The following is a 22853-nucleotide window of genomic DNA, read 5'->3' as shown; positions in this document are numbered from 1 at the left end:
TTGTTGCTATAGTGACAACACAGGCGTTGATGAACACATTGACCCACAACTTGCAATATGCTTCGCGGATTGCGCGTTGCTTAAAGGAGAATAAAATGCTATCATTCTTTGCGTATTATCTTCCCCGGTATCTCAGTTGATACAGAGTTCTGCTGCTGACCACGGTTCACGTGGCCACGCAGGGCCCATTATCCTAGAAGCAGAGCGCAAAAACGTTCGTTTACCGAGATTTTTGTGCACATGAAAAAAACTAGGTAAACGAAATTCATATCCAGACCCCCACTAAGACGGTCCCCATAGTCTAGGTGTATTGCTTTTGAGGCGTTGTAAACACTCACTACAGTCAATCAATTAATCAATATTTTTTTTTTGCTCAGTGACAACGCTCTGCATCGGGCGCAATTTCGGATCCCACTTTGGCGCACAGTTTTGAAAATAACGATTAAAACGGGAACGAAGAGGAGCACGTCACGCTGAAAACACCATGGAGATGCCGCCAATGTAAAAGGCTCAGCATACGGTATCATGAACGGCGCGTTGAAGATAAAGTCAAACGCCATGCAGAAAAACGCCGCGTGTAACTTCACACTAATGTTTTAATGTGAACGCATTATATATATATATATATATATATATATATATATATATATATATATATATTCTAGCGATGGCACCAAAGATCATCATCATCAGTGACATCATCGGCGTCTCGTATGACGTCAGTAGTAATACAGAATATAGTAAATGTGTCAAAACGTTGATTAGTTGTAATTATGGGTAATAATGTGCAATAAAGTGATTTGAAGTCGATTGAGAGAAGTGAAGAGTGAAGTAAAGTAAATGAATCTGAATATAAAGTGCATTAAGGTGTAAGGTAGTTAAGGCGGATCACATTGGATTAAGGTGGATTAAGTTCGATTAAGGTTTGTACAAATTAGAGCAAGGTAGATTACAGTATAGTTGTGCTGGACATGTGGAAATGTATGACGTCGCGTATCATGGATGTAACCAATTAACTAGAAAAGTCATAATGTTTTCTCATTCAAATCAGGTAAGGCTATTTAAGTGACTTGCATTATTTTTTTTTCTTCTTTGTTTTCTCTTTATCATATACCTTAAATGAAAATAAAGTGCATATGTGCTACAATAACTCTCAGTGCTCACTCCGTGTCTTCACGTATATTTTTTTCTTTTCTTCTGCTGTATACAGCAGCCTACATGTGTCACTTAAAGGACTCCAACCTTTCGCGCTTTGTTATTCCCAAAAAAGAAAGGATCCGCTACCGCTTTTTCTCCTTATAGCTTCAGGAAGAAGTATGCCATTGCTTCGGGGTGGAGAAGGTGTTCAAAGCTGTCTTGGGCTCACATATTTAGCAGCTCTTTACTGCAATAAACGGTCATGTGTAATCTGCATCGATAAGAATAGCATAGGAAAACGAAAGCACTCACCGGGGGGGGGGGGGGGGGGGGGAGTTCTGTACTTAAATCCTGCTTTAAGAGAGACGAATGAATGGCAAAAGAAGCAGGAGGTGCATTTGAAAAATTTTTAAATAATACAGTTATGGATTGTTATCGTCGTAAGCTTGTTTGGCAATGTTCACAACTTAAACGTGCAGCAGCCAGTTCTCGTTTAGAAAGCCGTTTTCACGTGTCATAAAATGAGGAGCAACATATGCGTTCTCCTACGTCCTAGCCCATTAAAGTTGTCTCGGTGCTCTAAGCCGACGGGCGCCTGCCGGCCTCCACTGAAGCGGTGCACCCGAAAACTGCACAGATGTTACGCTACGCCGGGGCCAGTTTTCGAATTCTCGTCAGTAACAATTAGGTTCGCCTTGCACTCCAAAGTCACGCTTGAGTTTGACTGGTAAGCTTGAGAATGTTTCTCTCTTTTGGTTTTTTACCGTTTTTCCTTTCTTTCTTTCTTTCTTTCTTTTTTAAGTATCATTGTCTTCGTGCTTCATATTATGCAAAACCTAAAAATCATTACCGATGACCTTGGAGGCCTAGCTTTGACTTTTGGAAGAAAGTAGGCCGTTCCTAACACTTTTATTATCAACGCGTTACAAGACAGAGGAGAAGAAAAAAAAGAAAGTATCGCCTCAAAAGCCCCAAGAACATTAGTCCAGAAAGCCATTTTGTCTTTACCAAGTATGCAACACATGCTTGGCGGCGAAGCCTTAACAAGTGAGACTTAATTGATCTTCATGGTATGCGGCGCATATTGTTGTATGGGCTGCAAAACAAAGCACGCGCCCACTCAGACGCGGTGCACGTTGACCGCCGTAAAGCTTCGCTGCTCCGCGCGGCTACCGGCGCTAACCTCTAAAAGCAATGGGACTGCCTAAACTGCAACTGCGTTCATTTTATTTGTATGAGTGACACTTAAAACCGATTTATGGTGTCTATAAGTGGTCCAGAAAGAAAAAGGCTGCTGCGGTTAGGTTGCAATGGTGTTGACGTCGTCTCACTGTGCTGTATTTATTTTACTCACCGTCTCTGGCGTGATCGTTATTCACTTGAGACTGTTACGAAGCTTTTCAACTCTTTGCGCTATTCGTACTCGTCAGGAAGCGCGTCGTTGTTCTCGTGCGTCTGCGTCCCGCTAGTTTATCGAAAGCTGGGAACACTTCTCTCCGTATAAAACGGCGTTTCTAGCGCGAATCGAGGTAGCGTAAGTGCAGCTGCACATCGATCTGTTGAGTGTACTCAAGGCTGAAGCCAAGTTGCACTCTCCCTACCGTGTCATGCTTGGAAGTACAACTCGCAATATATCGTGGTCTTGAACAGCGTGCTGACAATTTTTTAGGAGAATAACCGCAGTGCACTTCAAGACGTCGTTTCGTCAGTGCAGTATACATATATGTTCGAATGAGTTCCGGTAAGTACTCGCACCTCACGGCTATCTCTTCCTTAACGCCGCACTTTACTAAGTATTACAGAACACACAGTTGGCAAGCGCTGCATTGCTTAGCCCACTGTACAGATATTTACCCCATACAAAAAAAAAGAAAATTGAGCCATAAATTTAATTGTGGGTAGATGCGTTGTGGTTAATGTAATCTATAGTCAAGAAAACTGCAAGAACAATTGCTCTGACCTTCTCCGGGTCGGGTTCGTTAAATTGCCATAAAAGCTGCACTGTACACTGCTGAGAATGCTTGCACGGAACACCCAAGCTCAACAAACAGATTAGAACATCCAGCATCTTGTGAGTTGAACAGCGAAGGCAGTGTTTAGGCACTACTGCTCTAGACGCTGGCCCCACGTATGTGGCGTAGCATGTTACGCTCCTGGTCAGACTGACACCTCTAGTTTGTAACACACTTGTTCTCTCTGTCTCATCCTCTTTGACCTGAACCAATTGAAGCATTGTGTAAACGCATGCGGTGAACACGCTGTTTTTTTTCTTTGTATATTGCTTTTTTTCTTTGTTGTGAATTATTCAGGACGGCGTAGAAAATTCTACATCTGTGTCGCTTTCTGTGGGCAAAATTGGCGCCTGCCTCTCCTGCAGTACTGTTTCGTCCGCTAAGCCAGCCGTCCATGAGCAACACACTATGCGCGGAGCATCCACCCACTTTCACTTATTATAAGGCGTTGATTCGAGGTAGACACAAAAGAACTCAATATTTTCTGTACATCTGTTTTATTAGCGGTGTGATCTCATCTGTACAAAATATACATCGCAAGAGCCAACACCGTTCGCAGGCTTCGGGATGAAGGTGATTCTTCCATTGAATGTACTCGTTTCAGCCACTGCAGAAAAGCTACCTGTTCTGCGCCTGAGTAGGCTATACTATCACTCACTCATGCAGGTAGCGTCGGCACTTCTGAGATAAACTCAGTTTGTCTTTCTTGTTTTTCTTTTTTCGCATTTCAGCTACTTACAGCTTACAATGTTCTTGCTGCACAGGCATCACGTCGTTCCAATCAACGTTTCTTCTGTTGCCGATGGTAGAAGGACTGGCCTTTGGTTGTACTGCCAATGCGCGCTCTGCGTTGGTGTTTTGGCTACTAGTGAGAAGCTTCTAACTTTAACCCTTGTGACCGTATCCGAGACCGCCGAATCCATAACCGCCGAAACCTCCATAACCGCCTCCGAAGCCCCCTCCGTAACCTCCGCCGTATCCGCCACCGTAGGCGACTCCGAGGTCGTAGTTGGCCAGGATGGGTCCTCCATGGCTGACCTTGCTCACGTGGTGCACACTCTTAATGAGGAAGGATGGTCCGGGAAGGGATTTGCCATAGCCTCCACCGTATCCTCCGCCACCGTATCCTCCGCCACCGTATCCACCAAGAGCAACGAGTCCTCCGCCGTAGCCTCCGCCGAAGCCGCCACCGTAGCCACCGCCGTGTCCGACAAGACCGGCCAGGGAGACGCCGACCAGGGCGCTCACGAAGAGGGCAACCAGCTGTATTAAAAAGGAGCGGTTTCCGTAATTGTATGTGATGCCACAGCGATTCTATTCTTCAGGACGGCACACGTGAAAGCTTGAAAGGTGTTTTTTTAAATGATCAACCACTTTCTCAAAGCGCGGCTTGGCACTTCGTAAGTTCTTGGAAAAGCAATCAGTGCATACAAGACGGTACAGACCTATCGTCTAAATGCGATCCCCTTAGCGCATAAAGATGCTCAAGTATTTCTTGCACACATTACTGCACGGGGATACTCTACTTCCAATGTCTGTGAAGGCACTCAAGTATGTTGTAAAAGGTGCAGTTACAATTCATGACGTCGCGAAGTGTATTGCAGCGGCTAGTCGAAGAATATGCCCATGTGGCTGCTGCAGTGAGCGCCGCACGTGTCTGTCGCTAAAGTGTTTAGTTGAAAAATTCATTGAGACACCTATGCCAACAGCTGCTGAGGATACCGCAAGCTATTTCGTTATACTACATATGTCTTCATAACTCTAATGATTTTTAAGCTATTAGGCTTGATTGATTTACGAGATCGGAAATGTCTGATTGGCAATCATTTAATATAGTACCGGCCGAATTATCGCATGACGCAGAAAAGAATTATGAGATAGGAAATGTCTGATTGGCAATCGTTTAAAATAGTATTGGCTGAATTATCACATTGTCTCATTTGACCATTAACAAATGTTTCATTTGACCATTAAAAACATCACTCGCAAGGCAAGCACGCGCACAGGGTAATCTTTGCGAAAAAGCAATACAAGCCAGCTAATAGTTATCATGAAAGTCAAGTGACGACTACTATATGATTTGCATCGCGAATATGATTATCTGCCGCACTGGCGATTTTAGATGCAAGCCAGTCACGATGGGTGCTGAGTAATGCCTTAACATTAAATAACTTGGACATAATTCACGAAGCTCTTCGCAAGCGCGCTGGCTGACCGCCTTAGCTAATAATAAGTCCAGCATCGCGATTGGCTAGAACTTGTTCTTACGAACAATTCTATCCGAGAGCTTTTTGTGAATGTGGGTCCTGGTTTAAGGCTCACATATCATTTTGGCTGCTGACAGGCGCTTCACTTTCAACATATGAAATGTTTCATTTTGTATTATGATGCCATCAATTTAGCCAGGAGGGTATCAATGACGTTTAGCCATGGAGCCTTGCATGCTTTCTTTACCTGGCTCACTGATCTCATCGACGTTTTTTTTTTTTTTTTTTTTTAACTACTCCATTTGAGTTCTCTGTTTTGTTTGTTTGGTTTTTGCAACTCCCGGCAGCTTTGTCGCCGCTTACTGCGAATTTTTCAACTTGCTGTTCCTTATCAGCGCTCAACACTTGAGTGTGTTGTTAAACGCACGACTTTGTATACCCTACTCGTGGGCTGCTAAACATTACTAAGACTGCAGAGAGAGAGAGAGAGAGGGGGGGGGGGGGTGCAAGCTCGAGTCGAGCTCCGGCACCGAGCCGATATCCCCGCAGCACAAGCGGCGGCGGGAGCTCGGCTCGGCACCCGAGTCGTTGTCCAGCGACATCACACCGCTGGCTATCCGGCGCTACTGAGCAGGAGGCGGTGCTTACCATGGTCCTCATGGTCGGTTCTGCGTTCTCTGCTGTGCAGTCAAGAACTGAACTGTTGCTGACTATGGCGGCGAGGCGCCTTATATACTCGGCGAGAATGCCGGAAGGTTGGATGCACTTAATAATGAGCGCGTGCGCATAGTCCTCCTCGGCGTGCTGAATTCTGCTCTAATTCCTGTCACTTCCTCTCGCTTTTTGAGATATGGTCACACCAGGGAGAGGCAATAATCAAAGGAGCAGTCGCCCTCGCTCGGGACGCGCCCGATAGCCAACTGGTTTTCGACAGCGGCGGGCCGCGCCTCGCGACCGGACAACAGAGGGGGAGGATGGATATCGGTCCGAGGCGCCGCTCAGACAATGCTGCTCTTTTGCCGTCTCGCCTATTTTTACGCTTCTCAATTGAATGGCGGTTGCGTGCCGCCGCACGGGTTGAGCGCCGGCCGAGAGCTAACACTTTGTGGCACGCCGCAGTACCTGCTGCCGAGCGCTCGCCGGCCGGGCCACATCATCGCGCTCCACAGGTGCGATACCTCCATTTCGGGAATAACGGTAGTCTAGACAACAGAACCGGTCAGATCGTCGTTTCTCTTGCTATAGATTATCTACTGAGCCAAAGGTTGGGCTCTTCCGCGCCTCAGTATAGTTGCTGAAGTATTGTGGTTTTCGCATGTAATGAATACGCGACACAGACAAAAAGGAGTGAGACAGAAACATTACGAAACACGAAGTAGTACTTGACTGCAGGTGTCGACTTGCTTCGCTTGCAGCTTGGTCATTTATCTTCGTTTTCCGAAGGATTGTGCAGAGCCCTTGAAAGTGGCTTCAATCCGCATCCGCATTTATGAGCGATACTTCAAACACTAGCGTGCTGAAAGCCCATCGACGTGACCCATATTCACGTCACGTATGTTACCCTTAGCAGGCGCTTAGTCGATGAAAGATGGGGGTGGAGCGGGAGAGATGCTGGTGCTTGAGTTCGAAGTAAATTGAATTCAGTTTATTTCTTATGCAAGAAAGAGGAGCCTCTGTCAGACCATGTAGCCTGACAGAGGCTTATGTTCCTGTTGAAGTTAGGTGTACAGCTACATTTTACCGTTCATATAGGTATGTTTACATGTTTTGTAAGCACATTTGGCGACACACTTTCTTCATGCACGTTTCACACTAAAAATTATTCACTTGATTAAACAGCACCACGACATTTCAGCAACACTTTGTCTTCTTGTGTCTCCGGATAAGCGGACTTAATGGCTGTGGAATTCTGTTTCTGCGCACGAGATTACGGATTTGATTACCTAGGTTTAGGTACATATAAAAGAACCCGCTGTCAAAACGCTGGAGCGTGGATGTGCGGCAGCAGCAGCGAGTGAATTGACCTTCGTGCTGCGTCTCGCATCAGCGCGAGCTAAGCCGCAGAAACACACCTCGCGGCGGACTGTTACCCCGTCGCAGATCGCTTTCAAGATACAGCGGCCCCGGCGGCCGCTCTGGCCGGCCGGAGTAGAAAGCGCACCCCCCCTCCCCACCCTTCCCCCGGAACCTCGCGCGACGGAAGACGACGCGCCTTCTCCCCGCTTCCCTCCCTTGCATGCGCGTGATTGAGCCGCGATCGCCGGCTCACCCTCGAACGTTTTCACTCGTACATACAGCGTACGGCGCACGGCAACGATTTTATCGCCCTTGGGCTTTATATGGAACCTCACTGCGACGCCGACGGTGGAAATGCGTCTGAAGTGTCCATGTAATTGTTGTTGCAATGAAATGACCATAAACTACTATTCCCTATGAGCCGACATCATACAGGATGTAGTAGATAAGTTAAGCCAACCTGTTAAAGAATCTGGTGCAACATGAGATTATGGCAAATCAGTACTGTGGAATCCCGCTAGGTGGAGGAAGTATCATGAAATGAAAAATTGTCCTCCACCCGAATGTAGCACGAAAATACAATGGAGACCCATACGGGTTTCTCAGAATTAACGCTTCACAGTTGAGGAAAAATTCGACTTGGACCGGAATCCGGACCACCGGGATCCCGGACCAGGAAGAATTTTTCCTCAGCTGTGAAGCGTTCGTACTGAGCAACCAGTATGGGTTTCCGTTGTAGTTTCGTGCTACATTCGGGTCGATTACAATTTTTCCCTTCAACATAGGATTATGACGACCTACGGTGTTCGATCATCAGTCCTCTTCTGCTGCCAAGGTCATTTCTCTATGCTAATTTCTGGATAACTGCTGAATATTATTTATGCAAATTCAGAATTTTTATTTTATGGCGTGAATTTCAATGCAGCAACCCATTCAGTCGTTTTCATCGCCCTATGTCCTGCGTAATTTTTTTTTTTTTTTTTGCTGCTCTAACGATAGCGCCCGAAATACGAGAAGTGCGGCGTGATTGCGTGCTCACGATCCTCTATACACCAGTGGCCTTAAAGGTGATTTGAAAACGCTAACTCCCCCGCTTTATGCCTGAATCGGCAACGATTTGACCACTGTGACATGGTGCGATGGTCACGCAGCTCACAATCACCAGAAGCCAACACCGACAGCTTACCACCACCACAGAAAATTTAGCTGTTGCCACTTGTTGCCACGGTGAGACACGTTCCAGTGAGCAGACCCTAGTCAGAATTGCAAATAACGTTACAAACTTGTTAACCGCGCTGTCAGTGGTTGTGAATTATACAGCGCGCTTCGCGCAACGACAGTCGCAGCGAGCAGCCGCAGAATACTGCATATAGGAACTGCAGCCAGACGTTGGCCTCCTCAAAATTCCAGCGCAGGCGCTTATGGAGAAGAGAGCCAGAAGCTAATACTGGTGTAACGTCACTATCGCAGGTTATAATAGGCAGAGCTAAAGTGAGTAAAACACTTGTAACTGACAGCAAAACGTTTGTAACAGCAGCACTTGCTACCTCTCACAAGCAGTTGCTAACATTTTACTAGCGGTTTACTAACGCTGGACCCCTACAGTTGCAATCGAGCTAAGTCAGTAACGGCTGCTACCTCATCTTGCTCGTACAGTGTATTGTGCTATGTAATGGCAGTTTTGGTGCAAATTTTAAATAAACTGCAGCTCCCTTCATTATTTTGGATTAACATATGGCCTCTCCAATGTGGTGGCACTTTCTCCACTAGTTGACGGAGCGCAGCGCCTTTGTTTTCGTGTTTACAGTGCAGTGAACGCCGCATGCACCGGTCTCTCGGATTTGACTTCGTGCAAGGTCAAGTTCTGCACGAGTTCACAGTTCTCTTGCACGCGCTACTTTGGAAGTGCAGGCATCGTGCAAGCTCTCGGTTAGCTGGCATGAGAATGTGAAGCGCAAGTTCGATGCCTGCTTGGTTGTGACGGCAGTTTAGTCAAGTCATGTGACGTGCTGAGTTGCTTTCAATAATTAGCTTGCCTGGAACGAGTTATCTGACGAAAAAAACAGCATCCAGCTCGGCCATTCCGTTCCCACGACGTATATAGTAGAATCACGATAGCGTTTATTGCGATAGCGAAAAGAAAATGCCCTCCCTTTTGCTACATGCGAATTTGACGAAATGGTTCAATTCAGGCCTTGAGTATGTTGATGAGAGGTACCGCGAGATTGCAGAAGCATGTCCGCACAGGAGCCAATGTTTAAGCACCGCGTAGTTGAAAGCAAAACATATCTCAAACAACGAAGAACCGCACAAACTCAAAAAGCACCCGCATAACAATGTGGCGACAGCAGCCGACGCTACGACATTCCCCGCAGCACGTTGTACGTGTTGTGTCACAAGACGTTACGTCACAAAGCGCTCAACGCGCAAAATGCGCCGAGCAGACAAGAAGGCTTGAACGTTTGTATTCGTTTTCGAAATTAACGTCCAGCGCTAGTGAAGGCACCGCACTTAAGAGAAAGAGAGAGAGAGAGAGAAATGATGCATAGAAAGGCGGGGAGGTTAACCATAAGTATAGTTACGGTTGGCTACCCTGAACAGAGGGAAGGGGTAGGGTGATAAAAAGAGAAAGAGAGCGGAAGGGGGAGATATATAGAAAGAGGGGCTAGAAAACAAGCCCTTGAACTTTCTGAATTGGCACTGCAGTCTGCTGCACTCACACGGTACTGCAACGGAACTGGCGCAGAAAGTGCAGCCAAATCGAAGATACCTTTCTCTCAACGCGAAACTAATAAATAAATAAATTCTGGTGTTTTACCTGCCAAAACCACGATATGATTATGAGACATGCCCCAGTGGGAGACTCTGGGTTAATTTCGACCATCTGGGGTCCTTTAACGTGCACCCAATGTACGGTACACGGGCTGTTTTGTATTTCGCCAGCATCAAAAGGTTCCGCACCTTCTGGCTTAGCAGAGCAGCGCGAAGCCACTACGCCACCGCGACGAGCAATGCGAAACTAGCATACTGTGTGCCGAATTTGACGATGACTATCTCAGAGCAGAATCCCGCTAGAAGAATCAAACCGAAGTTGTCTTGGAATAGGATTGTCTTCAAGATTTTAATTGTACGAATGCCTTAATCGCGAGAAATACAAAAATAGTTAACAAATTTTTGTTAGTTACTAATTGTCTGACTCGACTACTTCATGAATATTGTATCCGCCAAAACACATATACCACCCATGCAAGAACTATTTGCGTAGCTAACGTAACGTTGCTATTAAAATTACTGATGCATTCAATTTATAGGCCATGCATATTAACCCATGTAGTCGCTTTGAGCATTCGCGTTCGAAACGCGGAGGGCTTTAGCGTTTGCCTAAATAGTTTTTCCTGTTCTTGCTGTTTACTAAATATTGAGTATTTTACCATATAAAATGGTCATAAATTCATACTGGAGCCTCCATTTACAATATTTTCACGTAAATAACCACGAATTTAACACGGTAAGGAGAAAATATATAGCAATTATATGTTTATAACGCGAAGGGAGGCCGAAAATAAGCAGGAAACATGCTTAAAAGTGCATGCCCCCAAGGCTTTATTCATCGTTACAGGGAACTACTGTCGCAAAATAAAATGAAAACACGATTGCATGCACAATTTACTCGTCACTGCTGACGTCTTTGTCCCTATTGGCGAGAAAGGCTCCGCCCTCCATGCCGCCAAATTACTGTACAAGCAACCCATTGGGAATGGCCGTTGCACAATCAAACACGGCAGAACATTTCGCACACTGCGCTGATCCACCGCGCGACTTCGAAGACGACTTGCTTTACGCGGTGGCACAAAAGCGCCGATCGTCTTGTTTAAGGTTGCGATAAGCTCAGTCTGTGGAATTTTGTTGTTGTGGTTGTTACCCAGTTTTGGCCAATTCATTGTCTGGGTTCATGTATAGCTTCATTTGAATCTAATCCGCGCTTTCTTATGTGCCCTGATTTTAGTTTACTTATGTGACTAGATTTTGTGTTGCTGTGTTGATGAGTTGACTTTCAGTTTTAGTTTGGCATTAGTGTGCTTATCTGACTGGACTTTGTGTTATTAAGATTTGAGTTGACTTTTAGTTTTACTCTGTTTTCTTTTTAAATCTCTATGTGAAAAGGCAGCAAACAATAACACCAAGGAAAATGTAGGGGAAATTACTACTACTTACTTATTGCATTAAAGAAAGGATAAATTAATGGCAATGAATGTGGATGAAAAAACAACTTGCCGCAGGTGGGGAACGATCCCATGTCTTCGCATTACGCGTTCGATGCTCTAATGCGCGTGTGAATGTCTAATGCCAAGAGGTGGGATCGTTCCCCACCTGCGGCAAGTTGTTTTTTCATCCACTTTCATTGCCATTAATTTATCATTTCTTTAGTTCACTAAGCGAGCAGAAGTAATTTTCCCTATGTTTTCCTTGGTTTCCTTGTTTGTTGGCTTCTCATGATGTTGATTAATAAAAATCGGGCTCCTCGCTTAACTCCACTTCTTCTATGTGAAAAGGAGTAGCCGGCGTCAATTAAACGCGACAACATTTCCTAAGTACCATATAATAAAAAATTCGATTAATACGCCGTAACCACATTGACACGGCGTTAACGGCGTTCTAAATTAAGAGACGAAAGCGCGAAATTCTTAATGGCACTGCCCAGCTCGCGCTCTCTTGCGCGAGGCAATGTGGCAGCGCTAGCGAAAATCAAATTTAAAGAGCTCGCAGCCCTTCGAGTCGCATTACACTTTATTAAAGACGAACCAACACACAAATGGTCGATTGTTTGCGACTCGAGGACGGCACTGCAGTGTTTACTGTCATCATTACGGCGCGGCCTGCATGGACAGTTGTCATTCGAAATCACAGAGTCTATACACCACCTGACTGAGAAAGGACATGAACAAATTTTTCAGTGACTACAAAGTCACTTTGGTATCATTGGCAATGACCATGCCGATCAAGCTGCTCGTTCAGCTCATGTAGAAGACTACCGCCTATCGATCCCGCTGTCTAGATCAGATGCTGCAAGGAGGCTCCGCCTACTTGCACGCCAATGCACTACATCAGGGTGGAATGAACCACATTTTATGCACGCCCGTTTATACACCCTGGATCCATCCTTAAGCCTCCGACTTCCACCAAGACTTCCCCGAAGAGACGCAGACCCTTTTGTGTCGGCTATGGTTGGGCGTCGCGTTTACCAATGCCTACGCGCTCCGCATAGGGATGGCTGACACCGCAGCATGTGGCAATTGCGGCGACGCGGAAATGATTCATCATGTTCTTTGCCAGTGCCCGCAGTACAGTGTGCAGAGACAGTCGCTTTCCGTCGCGCCGAGCCAGTTGGACGACCAGTCTCAGTCGGAAGAGAGAATTTTGAAACATCGACGTGGCTTAACGTCGCATCAGAAGGCCGTGCAAGCGCTACTGCGCTTCTTGAGATCGACTGACCAAAGTGACGCCTGCGATTGGAACGCCTTTTCTGTCACCTGTTCCTTTTTTCTCTCTCTTTTTGCCCTCTTTCTAGCCCCTATGTCCCCCATGGGATTTCTTACAATAATCACGAGAGGGAACTCTGGCGCTGATGTCTACGGGAGCTGCATTGGAAGCGGTTGAGCCAGCATGGGAATCATGGGGAGTACGTGGATTTGCCTAAACCTCGTCCTGCTGGCTTCACGCGGCTCTGCAACTTTGTAAGCTCATGCCCTTTAGCGAAGTGCTGTTTAATAGATCATTAATGAACCATTATTAAAATTGCCCATGGCAAGATTCGAACACAGGACCTCTAGCACAGAAGCCCGATATTGAAACCATTGCGCCACGGACGCATTCACCGACAAGAGCCATCGAACGCCCTTATGAATTTTTCGTGGGCAAGTCAGCGCGTTGAGACGCTTGGTGCGTTTCGATTTGGCCACCTCGACAACCTGAACTGCTGCAATTAGTAGTGATTGTGTGTGTTCGTAGTCTTCTGCGCTTCGGAAAGTATTGATTGCTCTGAAATTTAGGACAATGAAGGCGGATGAAGCGTAATAAACGAAGTCGCAAGAACGTCTGAGGTCACAAAAATGACGATCAGACAAATCCATCCATCATTCCCATGGGGGTTGAACGATCGCAGCGCCAGAGTTCCCTCTAGTAATTATTGTAGAAAACACTCTAGCGTATCCCCCGCCCCAGTGTAGGGTACCAAGCCGGAAACTCGCCTCTGGTTAATCTCCCTGCCTTTCCTCTCTCTCTCAAGAAGTTTAAGGCAGAAATCATTCTTGATAGTTATCTATGCCATCCGAAGCATTTCTGAAATGTATAGACGGCGCAACTGTGGGCAAAGAGTGGCGACGATGGTATGATGATGATGATGATGTGACGCCATGACGACTATGGTATAACGGCGATGTTGTGACGACGACTGCAGGACGACCATCAGATGACGACGCTGGGGTGCCGGCGATTGTATAAATGACCATAGAGTAATATAGTAAATGTAAAGAGTGGTCACTTCCGTAGGGCCCCTGCGGTGACTCCGGCGCTCAGCGCAGCTAGCGGAATCGGCGAAATGCAGCAACCTCCAAGATGACCACCGCACGCCACCAAACTCGGAGGCCATAATTTCATCGTCATCTTTCTGTTTCTTTTTTTTTTTTTTTGACCATTAATGTTGCATGCATATCACGGAGTGATTTCATGCAGGCGCTTGCGCCACTCATTGTATGTTGCAATGACGAGCGCACAAAGCTGTTACACTTTATGTTAGTGCTATTGCAATTCGTATTCGTTATGTTTCCAGGTGTAACTTAGCGCAGCGATCATACCAACTGTAAATGAGCAAGTAGAACTTTATCGCGTGTGATATTGTATTTCTAATAATTTACGCCAAAAGGAGTATCGTAAATAAATGTGTCAAATTCCTTCATTATCAATCAGCTATCTAGACAGCCAAGAACACGAAAATTGTAGAGAAGAATTTATTGCAACAGGACTGTGAGAAAAGTGGCAGATACATGAAAACAGGAAGAAACTGCGATATGTCAGGGCGAATACTCGGAAATGAATGGCGTCATGGCAGCAAACTTTACACAAGCGTAACACACACAACAGACGTGTTGCAAGTTCTCAGCTAATGAAAAAAAAAAGGAGAGACTGCACAAACAAACCAGCAATTAATCTACTCAAAATGGAGATATTCTATACGATATTATATATAGATATTATATTCTATACGACGCTGATTCTTGTACTTCTACAAAGGTGGGCGAATCAAAGTAGGAAAATTATGGGAATGATTGCGTGCCAAAATAAAATGTCTACAAGAATAATTGGTCACGGACCAACATCCTGATCTCGAATGTGTAATCCAGTGAGTCCCTCACAAAACAGCTGCAAGATATTGGCATCTCATTTAATTAAGCACTTAGACTGTGCTTGGGGTCTTCACCTGCTCTCTTTGAAGCCTTGTAATCGTCTTCTGATACTTTGAAATTTCCCCCCTGGATATGTATGATGAACTTTGGGTGTAGAGTATTTTGAGAAAGGAATAGTGGAGATTCCTGCGATACGTAAAATGACAGAGGTGGAAGGTAAGCAATACTGGAGCCTTCAAAGCTTTTGGATGCAGATGCTACGTGCCTTCGTGCAATGCATATTTTTCGATCTAGCACAGCGACTGTCTCTGGCAATAATGTATGTCATCAAAAAAAGTGGCTGTCAAGTAAGTACTGTCATGAATGCTAAGAAACAAGAAAGTTTCTACAGTAATGACTCCGGAAACAATTAAAACATGAAAACACGTACCGTCAGTGCAATGAAAAGCAGCTAGCAAGGCTCGAGCGCATATAGCATGGTGCAGTGGTTGAGAGAGCGCGCATTATTGCCGTATTGCAAGTATTGCACGTGTACGGCTTTGGCAATAGCCATATTTCTTTTGCAAAACTGGCGCGAAATACTTTTTCAAGAGCCGCTGCGTGCTACCCTCTTGAATAAGTCAACATAAAGCTCTCTACACCGAACGGCATGTGTTCGTAGGCCGCATTTCCCCTTAACGAACCATTTCACTTTCCTTTCTTTTCCAACTTTGTCTATGTTTCGAACGTGCCTCGCAGCTGAGACGCTGCCGCGTCGCTGTTATCACTGGCATCTCCACTCATTACTGCGCATGATAAACAAAAAATTGCGCAAAATAAAATTCAACGTTGCAAATAGGCAGCAGCTGTTTATGGCTTGAAAGCCGCCGTGCCCACCTTCGTCACTCGTCCATGCTGTTAATAGTGACACAACGAAATACGGAGAGAATAAGTCTTTACAAAGTGCAAAAGATCTTCCTGCGGCCTTACCATGAAACGGAGACGAAGCATTAGTGTTAGACGCTGGCAGAAGAACCTAACAACGATCCTCGGGCCCATTTTACAGAGTACATAACGACGTCGCGAGTCCGGCGACGGGGTCTGACTGGGCTTCTCACGTGCTAGGTCGAGCCACCTGTCAAGCTGCTAGCTATGGCCGCAGCCGTTGTCATGACCGGATCCAGCTCATTGGGAAACACATAAGGCGACCTGCCGGAATCGGCGAATCTCCATAGCTCGGCCGCGAAACGGCTCGAGTGTCCACTTTTGTCGTTTACTATGTTACTCTATGTTATGGCGACAATGTTCTGATGGCGGCGGCGTGACGAAAACGTGATGCCAAAGCTGGAGTGATTCCGATCTAATGGCGACGTAATGATTACACTAGTATGACGATGTCAGCATGACGACTATGATGACGACAAAGTAATGACGACGATGGCTTGACGACAAAGGCATGACGACATTGAGTTGACGACAGTGCAGTCAGTATGACAAAATGACGACGATGGAACGACCACGACGGCATGACAGCGACCTTATGATGACGCGATGTCCACGATGGTATGAGGACGATAGAATATATGATGACGATGGTATGACGAGATGGTTCGAAGACGGCGTGATGACGACCGTATGACACCGCAGTGACATCAACAGAGTAAAAACAGCGCAAAGATGACATGACAAGGAAAGAATGATCACAATATCGATGACGGCAATGAAGTGTCAACGCAATAACGACGACAGCGTGATGACAACAGCGGAGCACACGTCTGCGCTCCCATACATCGTCTGCCGCCGCGAACCACCTTAATTTGCACTAAATCCGGCGTTTGTTTGCACTATGTTCGGGGGCTTTTCTAGCTGCACTGTTTTCGGGATCGAGCCACATTTTTCGGAGACAAAATTGGCGCGTCCTTGCACGTGAGCTTGCTTTCAACTTTGCTCTGACTGGGCAAAGAAATCCGTCGCACTTAAAAAAAAAAGAAAAACTCGTTATTATCGTGTCATAAACCCGAATAATAATAATAATAATAATAATAATAATAATAATAATAATAATTTTATTTACATCAATTACAAGACTGGTATTCGACAACGTCTGGATACTTAGCCACAGGCTAGTTACGGATCCATGCACATATATGAAGAAAAATAAACTATTCAGACACGGGCACAATCATTTTTTGTTTTGGATTAAAAGTCGCCAAATTTGTAGGAAGAAAGAAACAGAAAAAAAGAAAGAAATTCAACCAAACAAAAACCAATAAACAATGGAGCACACCGCCGCAGGAGCGAGAAGTCCACAGCCCCTCCCGGCTGGGGTGCGCGCCAGCTCCCGCATGCCTACGACGCAGCCATCGGCATCGAAAAGCAGAAAGGCTTAGCTGTGGTCCAAACTGCTGAGCCCCCCCCCCCCCCCCTAAGGCCGGGTGGCAGCACGCATCCGAGACAAGACCCATGGCCTCCCTCCCACGGCAGCCCGCACACATGCATGCTGGCAGTTAGAATGCATGAAACTGCTACGCATAAATTCGTTGTACACATATGCAATGTTTCAGGAAGTGGTTAAACATTGTGCCGTTTCAGCTGTTTGCGAAAAGACTAAAACCTAATTATTATTCAATTAACGCAGCAAGAATGTACACTGATACGTTATACATACATTTGATGCACAGTATGTCAAGTAAGAACATGGGTACATACACATTTGCACTCACATTACTATTGAATCAAATACATAGACATAGAGGCAACAAGAAAGTATAACAGTAACGCTGTATGCAGTTGTTAACATTGTTATAAATTTCGTTAATGCCTAATCAGTTTAGATCAGAAAGAAAGAATTCTTTGACCATGGTGTTAAATGTAACTAACTGCTTAATGTTTGTATAGGAAGCGAGTTCCATATTTCGACACCTATATAATGATTCCTTACCGAACTTACAATGGCTACGGCTTCATTGTAAACAGTGCACGCTGTTCGCAATCAGTTCCTGCGCTAGCGCCATTAATATTTTACCGTCGGTTTTTCACGTGGTATTCGGAGAGCAGTACGATGCTACCGGGAATATTAAACGCGATAACCCGGAAGCCCGTCTAGCGGATTTTGCAACCCATGCTTCTTTTTTATCGCACTGTTGATGCGAGTTTAACATAATGCCGAATGATACGGAACGAGAGCGTCAAAGTTTCAGAGCAACCTCGGGCGAAAGGACGAGTGGAAAGCAGAAACGCCCGACAGCGGTGTCGCGCAAAACACAGCGATCCCTTATCTCGCGGCTGGGCGTGGGCAGGAACAAGCCGGACGCGTGATCGGGGCTGCACTTGAAGGCGCCGCCATTTACGCCGCCAGCGCCGAAGCGGCTCCTGCACTTCCTGTGGTCCACTTCCAGGCGTGTCCTGGTGGACGCGACCGCAAACGCCATGTGCCGAAGGGCAGCGTGTTGCGGCGGGCGACTGGCCCTGTGCCCGCAAAGCAAGCGGTGGCCGCGTATACTGCGGATTGTTGCGAACTGTAAGAGATAGGCTATCCGCCCTCACGTGACACCGTGGTCTCGTAATCATCGCCATTGCTCAGGGGCTTATCCGTCGCTGTGGCTGTTAACGCGCCTAATTTGCTAGCCTGTGATAAGGGCTGATCTCCTACTAAATCCTCGAAGAGTTGGGGATGCCCTGAAGCAATGTGTTCTCAGTGGAGGGGGATGAGGAGGAAAGAAAAGGAGAAGGCAGGGATATGTTAGCCATAAATGTGCGGTTGGCTACCTTATGCTGAATGGTCAACGCCTAAAATGATTAGGAGGACACATCTGTCCGTATACTTGCAAACGCAGCCAGATTTAAATGGCTGTTATCCAAAGCGTATATACGCCCGCGGAAAAAAAAAATGTTGGTCGTATGTGAGGGCCATTTGTTAGACGAATACATGTTGACATTCCTAAGCTCGGGTTAACCCATCGTATTTTATGTCTGTGTCACTCTGTCCGCGCTGTATCCCTTGTTCGCGCTCACGCCTCGTGCACCGCCTATAGAGGCGCCACTGAAAGCCACCTAGCGGGCGCTTCCAACAGTACACGCGGGAGCAGTAGCAGACGACAACCCTTTGCAGCAAGGATGGCTGAAGTTCACGGCTGCGATTTCTCCTTTGTTCGGGTGCCAGGCTGCTTCTTCTGCGGTGACAGCTGTAGGGAAGATGCTGACCTCTGTGCGAGCGGGTATGAACCCGATGTTACCGGTGTTTGGGACAACATGGTCCACATACGTGCAAGGTGAATGTGTCCCGCAGACAAACGCCATGAACCCCATGTACATGACGTGGAGCTCATGTTGACTAGCCGATAAATTTTGTTGACTGATGCAATCTCTCGATGTTTTTTTTTATTCTACCCTTGCCGCAATGCTGCTTCTGTACCTGAATAATAAGCACCCGTCGTTAGTGCAGACTTATATAAACAAATCCGCACGGTACAATCTCTGAATATGCCGTTGTGATTTTTCTGCCGATGAACACATGTTACATCGCCGAATAACTGCAGTCGAAGTCGCCTCAAGAAGAGTAATTGCCAATTTATTGATGAAAACGCGTACACTAGCCAACGAAGTCACCAAACACACGCGTTAATAAAAGCGCGTGTTAGTGCTGTACCACCGATGCAATTCTGCTGCATACGCCGATGAACTACCGTTCCCGCTGCAGTTTGTGCAATTTTAAATTCCCCAAGGGAGCTGCTTGGAAACGTATAAAGCTAAAGACTGACTAACGCTTCAGTACTTTTTATATTACTAGAGAGAGGTGCCACATGATATATTTAAAGGCAGAGCAGCGCCACTTAAAGTACATGAGCGCTGGCGGCAAGGCCCGGTTTAGTCGTCTGCAAGCGTAAGTGTAAGAAAGAATTCAGTTGAGTACAAAACTCACATGCAAGAAGGGACTACGTTGTGAAACAAACAAATCACTCGGCGTGTTAAGTTTGCTCAGGCAGCATCGAGGTGTGATGACTTCCCAAACGGGACGCGAACTTTTCAGCGAGAAATGGAACAAAAATACCATATGCAGCAGCTATTAGCAATTCTCGCCCTGAACTACCCATTTTCTAAACACATTTCCAAAAACGCAAACAATATCTAAGATGCCCTCGAGCGAAAAAAATAAAGCTGTTAAAGAAGCACTTCCTTGGTATCATTCCGATAAGACACAGCGTGATTTATACCTTTTACAAACAAGGCAGGATGAAAACTTCGCAGCTCAAAAGAATCGACAAGAGTTATGCATGGAGCAACTAGCAACAGTTAAACATGTGCGAAGCCATGCATAAAATAGATGTAAAAACATGAAGTGCGCGACAGCTGGCGCGAGGATTTACCGCGCCACATGAAACCAACCAATCTCAGTTCTTGCAAACTTCAGTAGCTTTAACATACAACGCAATGCGCTCGTGCAGTCGTGCTGCCTAGCTAGCGCAACGCGGTAAAGAAGCGGAAAACAATGTAAGCGGCAACCAGCATTCCGAACTTTAGCGAAATGCCTTTAAACCTCATGCTGCACTGCAGACGAACTTCGTTGCTCACGTGTCTAACTATGATCGAGTGGAAAAAAACACCGACGAGACAAAGGAAAGGATGAGAACAAGAAATTTCACTTCGAAGCGACGATCCATTTTTGCTACCGTTGCTTCCGCTGATAAGGCTTTGCCGGGAATGATTAGAACCGTATCGCCGGCACGTTTTCACCGGTATTTGAGCCCCCCACCCTGCAACAATTATTTTTCGACATTCCCTGAAGCTTTGGCCACCCCACACGTGCGAATGGTGTTGCCTATCTTGCTCTGAAAACTTGAATAAGACAGAGAAGCACGATCAACGACACAACAAACTACGGCGCGGGCCAGGCTCCTCTCCCACGTGTTCTGCGCAAGGCCGCCACCAGTGGCGCGTCCGTCGGCGTGCACGGCGCGTTATGTTGGCAGAGCCTCGATATTGTAACGATGCTTTTTTCCAATGCGATTCCTTTTTGCACTTACGCGCTTCGTCAGGGGTCTGAGGGACGCTCCCGCCCGCGCTATCAATAGTAGCAGCCGACCGTGAAACATAGATGCCAAGAGCGGCATAGAATCAATCGAGTGGAAGGCATCGCTACAAAATCGAGTCCCACAGTGCTCTGCGTTGTGTCACTGAACGTATTCGCTTGCATTTATCCAACTGCATAATGACGGATTGCAAAACTGTGGTAGCTCAGTGGATATGGCAACCTGCTGTTGAGAACCAGGTCACAAGTTCCACTTCTGGCTGTGGTGCGACGCGTGTGTAGAATGCAAAAGACGTTGGTGTACCAAGTAATGGGCGCACGTTAGGGAACAGTATAAAGGAGATTAAATTAATCCTTGGCTCTCCCCTCTACGGATTCTTTCATAGTCTTTGTTTTGCTTTAAGACGTTAAATTCCTTCAATCAATCAATCAATTAGTCAAGTAAACAAACAAACAATAAATAAATTGCAGCACTGGCTGCCCTTGCGCTCACGTGGCAGATTAGCGCAAAATGTGACAGCAAATAAAATAAGGGCTTCTTACTTCCATTAAGATGGCATCACTATACCAGGTGTACATGTGCGTTTTTATTGCTTCTTTTCTTTTTGAAAGATTAAACAGAACTTTTAAATATTGCCTGAGCCCTGAGGCACATGGCACAATTATAGTACTCGTAACCGAATTGCTCGTAGAGGCGGACATTACTTGCACAATAAACCGAAACGCATAATTGATCAATATAAAATTTTCACTATATAAGGTTTTGACTTATGTCGTTACGGCGCATACTACAAGTCAGTAGTGGTAGCAAGTGAATTTGCAATCCGTGGCGTATCCAGCTGCAACGAATTTTGGGAATGACACTGGTTTGGAGAGATGCGCTGTCAAACTTGCGCTTAAAATGCCATGTTCTTCCACTTATAAATGTTTTTTTTTTTTTCAGAACGCTGTTTTGTATACGTTGAAACACAAAGGTAACTAAAACTCCGATGTGTTTCATCGTACATTTTGAAAATGAATATCTCTAAAGTGGTGTCATACTGAGAATTCTTTCGAAGTAGCCACGCCTTTCGATATCACTGGCTACAATTCGTAACCTGTAATATGAACCTTAAAGTAATTAGTCGAAAACTTATTTATGGTTATTTTGTTAATTAGTCCCGAACATGCATTTCAATTTCTACTGCAAGTAATAATGTCCGCCTCTTCAAGTAATTCAGCTCAAGGACTGGAGTTGTGCTAACTGCTGCAGGCAATTTTTAAAGATTCTGTATAGTCCTAAAGAAACAGTCGGTACTATAAACACAAGATATATAACAATTACAGCCTTTATAACAAACCAATAATTTCATATTTAACATTTCAGCATACACACCAATATAAAAAGCAATCTTGACAAGCCTTCCTGTATTCGTGGGAAACACCTGTAATCCTTCGGCTCACACCTGCTGAATTGCTGCCATCGCGTCATGTTTATTTTTCTCCCGTGAAAAGATGTATAATCACTGCACCAACATCGAGTATGACATTGACAATAGCCGTCCAGTCCGCTGCTCTGGTACTACTCACGTGATTTCTCGGCGTAAGTGACACGCACACGCAAGAGCGCAATAAATTCGCACGAAACGTTGATTCAGTGAGCGTCGGCAATCATCCTATAGCGAGAATTTTGTTTTTGGACTGCATCCTGTGCGAACAAGAATGACTGTGATGGTCATCAGTGCCTCTTTTTTCGTTTCCATCTGCGCCTCCTTGTTAACTCGTTTAGCGGAAAAATTCAGACGATGCACCGACGCGTTGATACACAAGGCAGTAACTACCATCCTCTATTTAAATTAGCTACGTGTATTCAGTTGCAATGGATTTCCGAGGCGACAGTATTAGACGCCTACCATGTGACGTAGCTGATTCCACATAGCTCACAACTATAGCAGCCGGGTGGAGCGAATAACAGCGACCATTCTGCTCTCGACTGGCAAAGACAAGACTGACTTCCCTCCCCCGCATTAAGCTGCGTCACTTGGAGGGTTCGTGTTTGTGTTTAAACTCCCGCCCCTGAAACAAACAAAAA

General features: G+C 45.8%; 2 protein-coding genes across 6 annotated transcripts in view; one reads left to right on the top strand and one right to left on the bottom strand.

The window, feature by feature from the left end:
* The window catches only part of LOC126547914 (tachykinin-like peptides receptor 99D), a 915613-nt gene that overhangs the window by 729673 nt on the left and 163087 nt on the right, over positions 1-22853 (top strand). The gene's annotated exons all lie outside the window — the stretch shown is intronic.
* LOC126547915 (uncharacterized) lies at positions 3630-6129 on the bottom strand. The gene is made up of 2 exons (XM_050195969.3): positions 6005-6129; positions 3630-4412 (listed from the first exon to the last, which is right to left on the bottom strand). Exons 1-2 carry the CDS (start codon positions 6014-6016, stop codon positions 4035-4037), a joined length of 390 nt encoding a protein of 129 aa, XP_050051926.1. The 5' UTR covers positions 6017-6129; the 3' UTR covers positions 3630-4034.

Source organism: Dermacentor andersoni, chromosome 1 (genome assembly GCF_023375885.2).
Source record: "Dermacentor andersoni chromosome 1, qqDerAnde1_hic_scaffold, whole genome shotgun sequence".
Lineage (NCBI taxonomy): Eukaryota > Metazoa > Arthropoda > Arachnida > Ixodida > Ixodidae > Dermacentor > Dermacentor andersoni.
The sequence above is the reverse complement of the archived record's forward strand: the minus strand, read 5'-3'. Positions and strand labels throughout refer to the sequence as shown.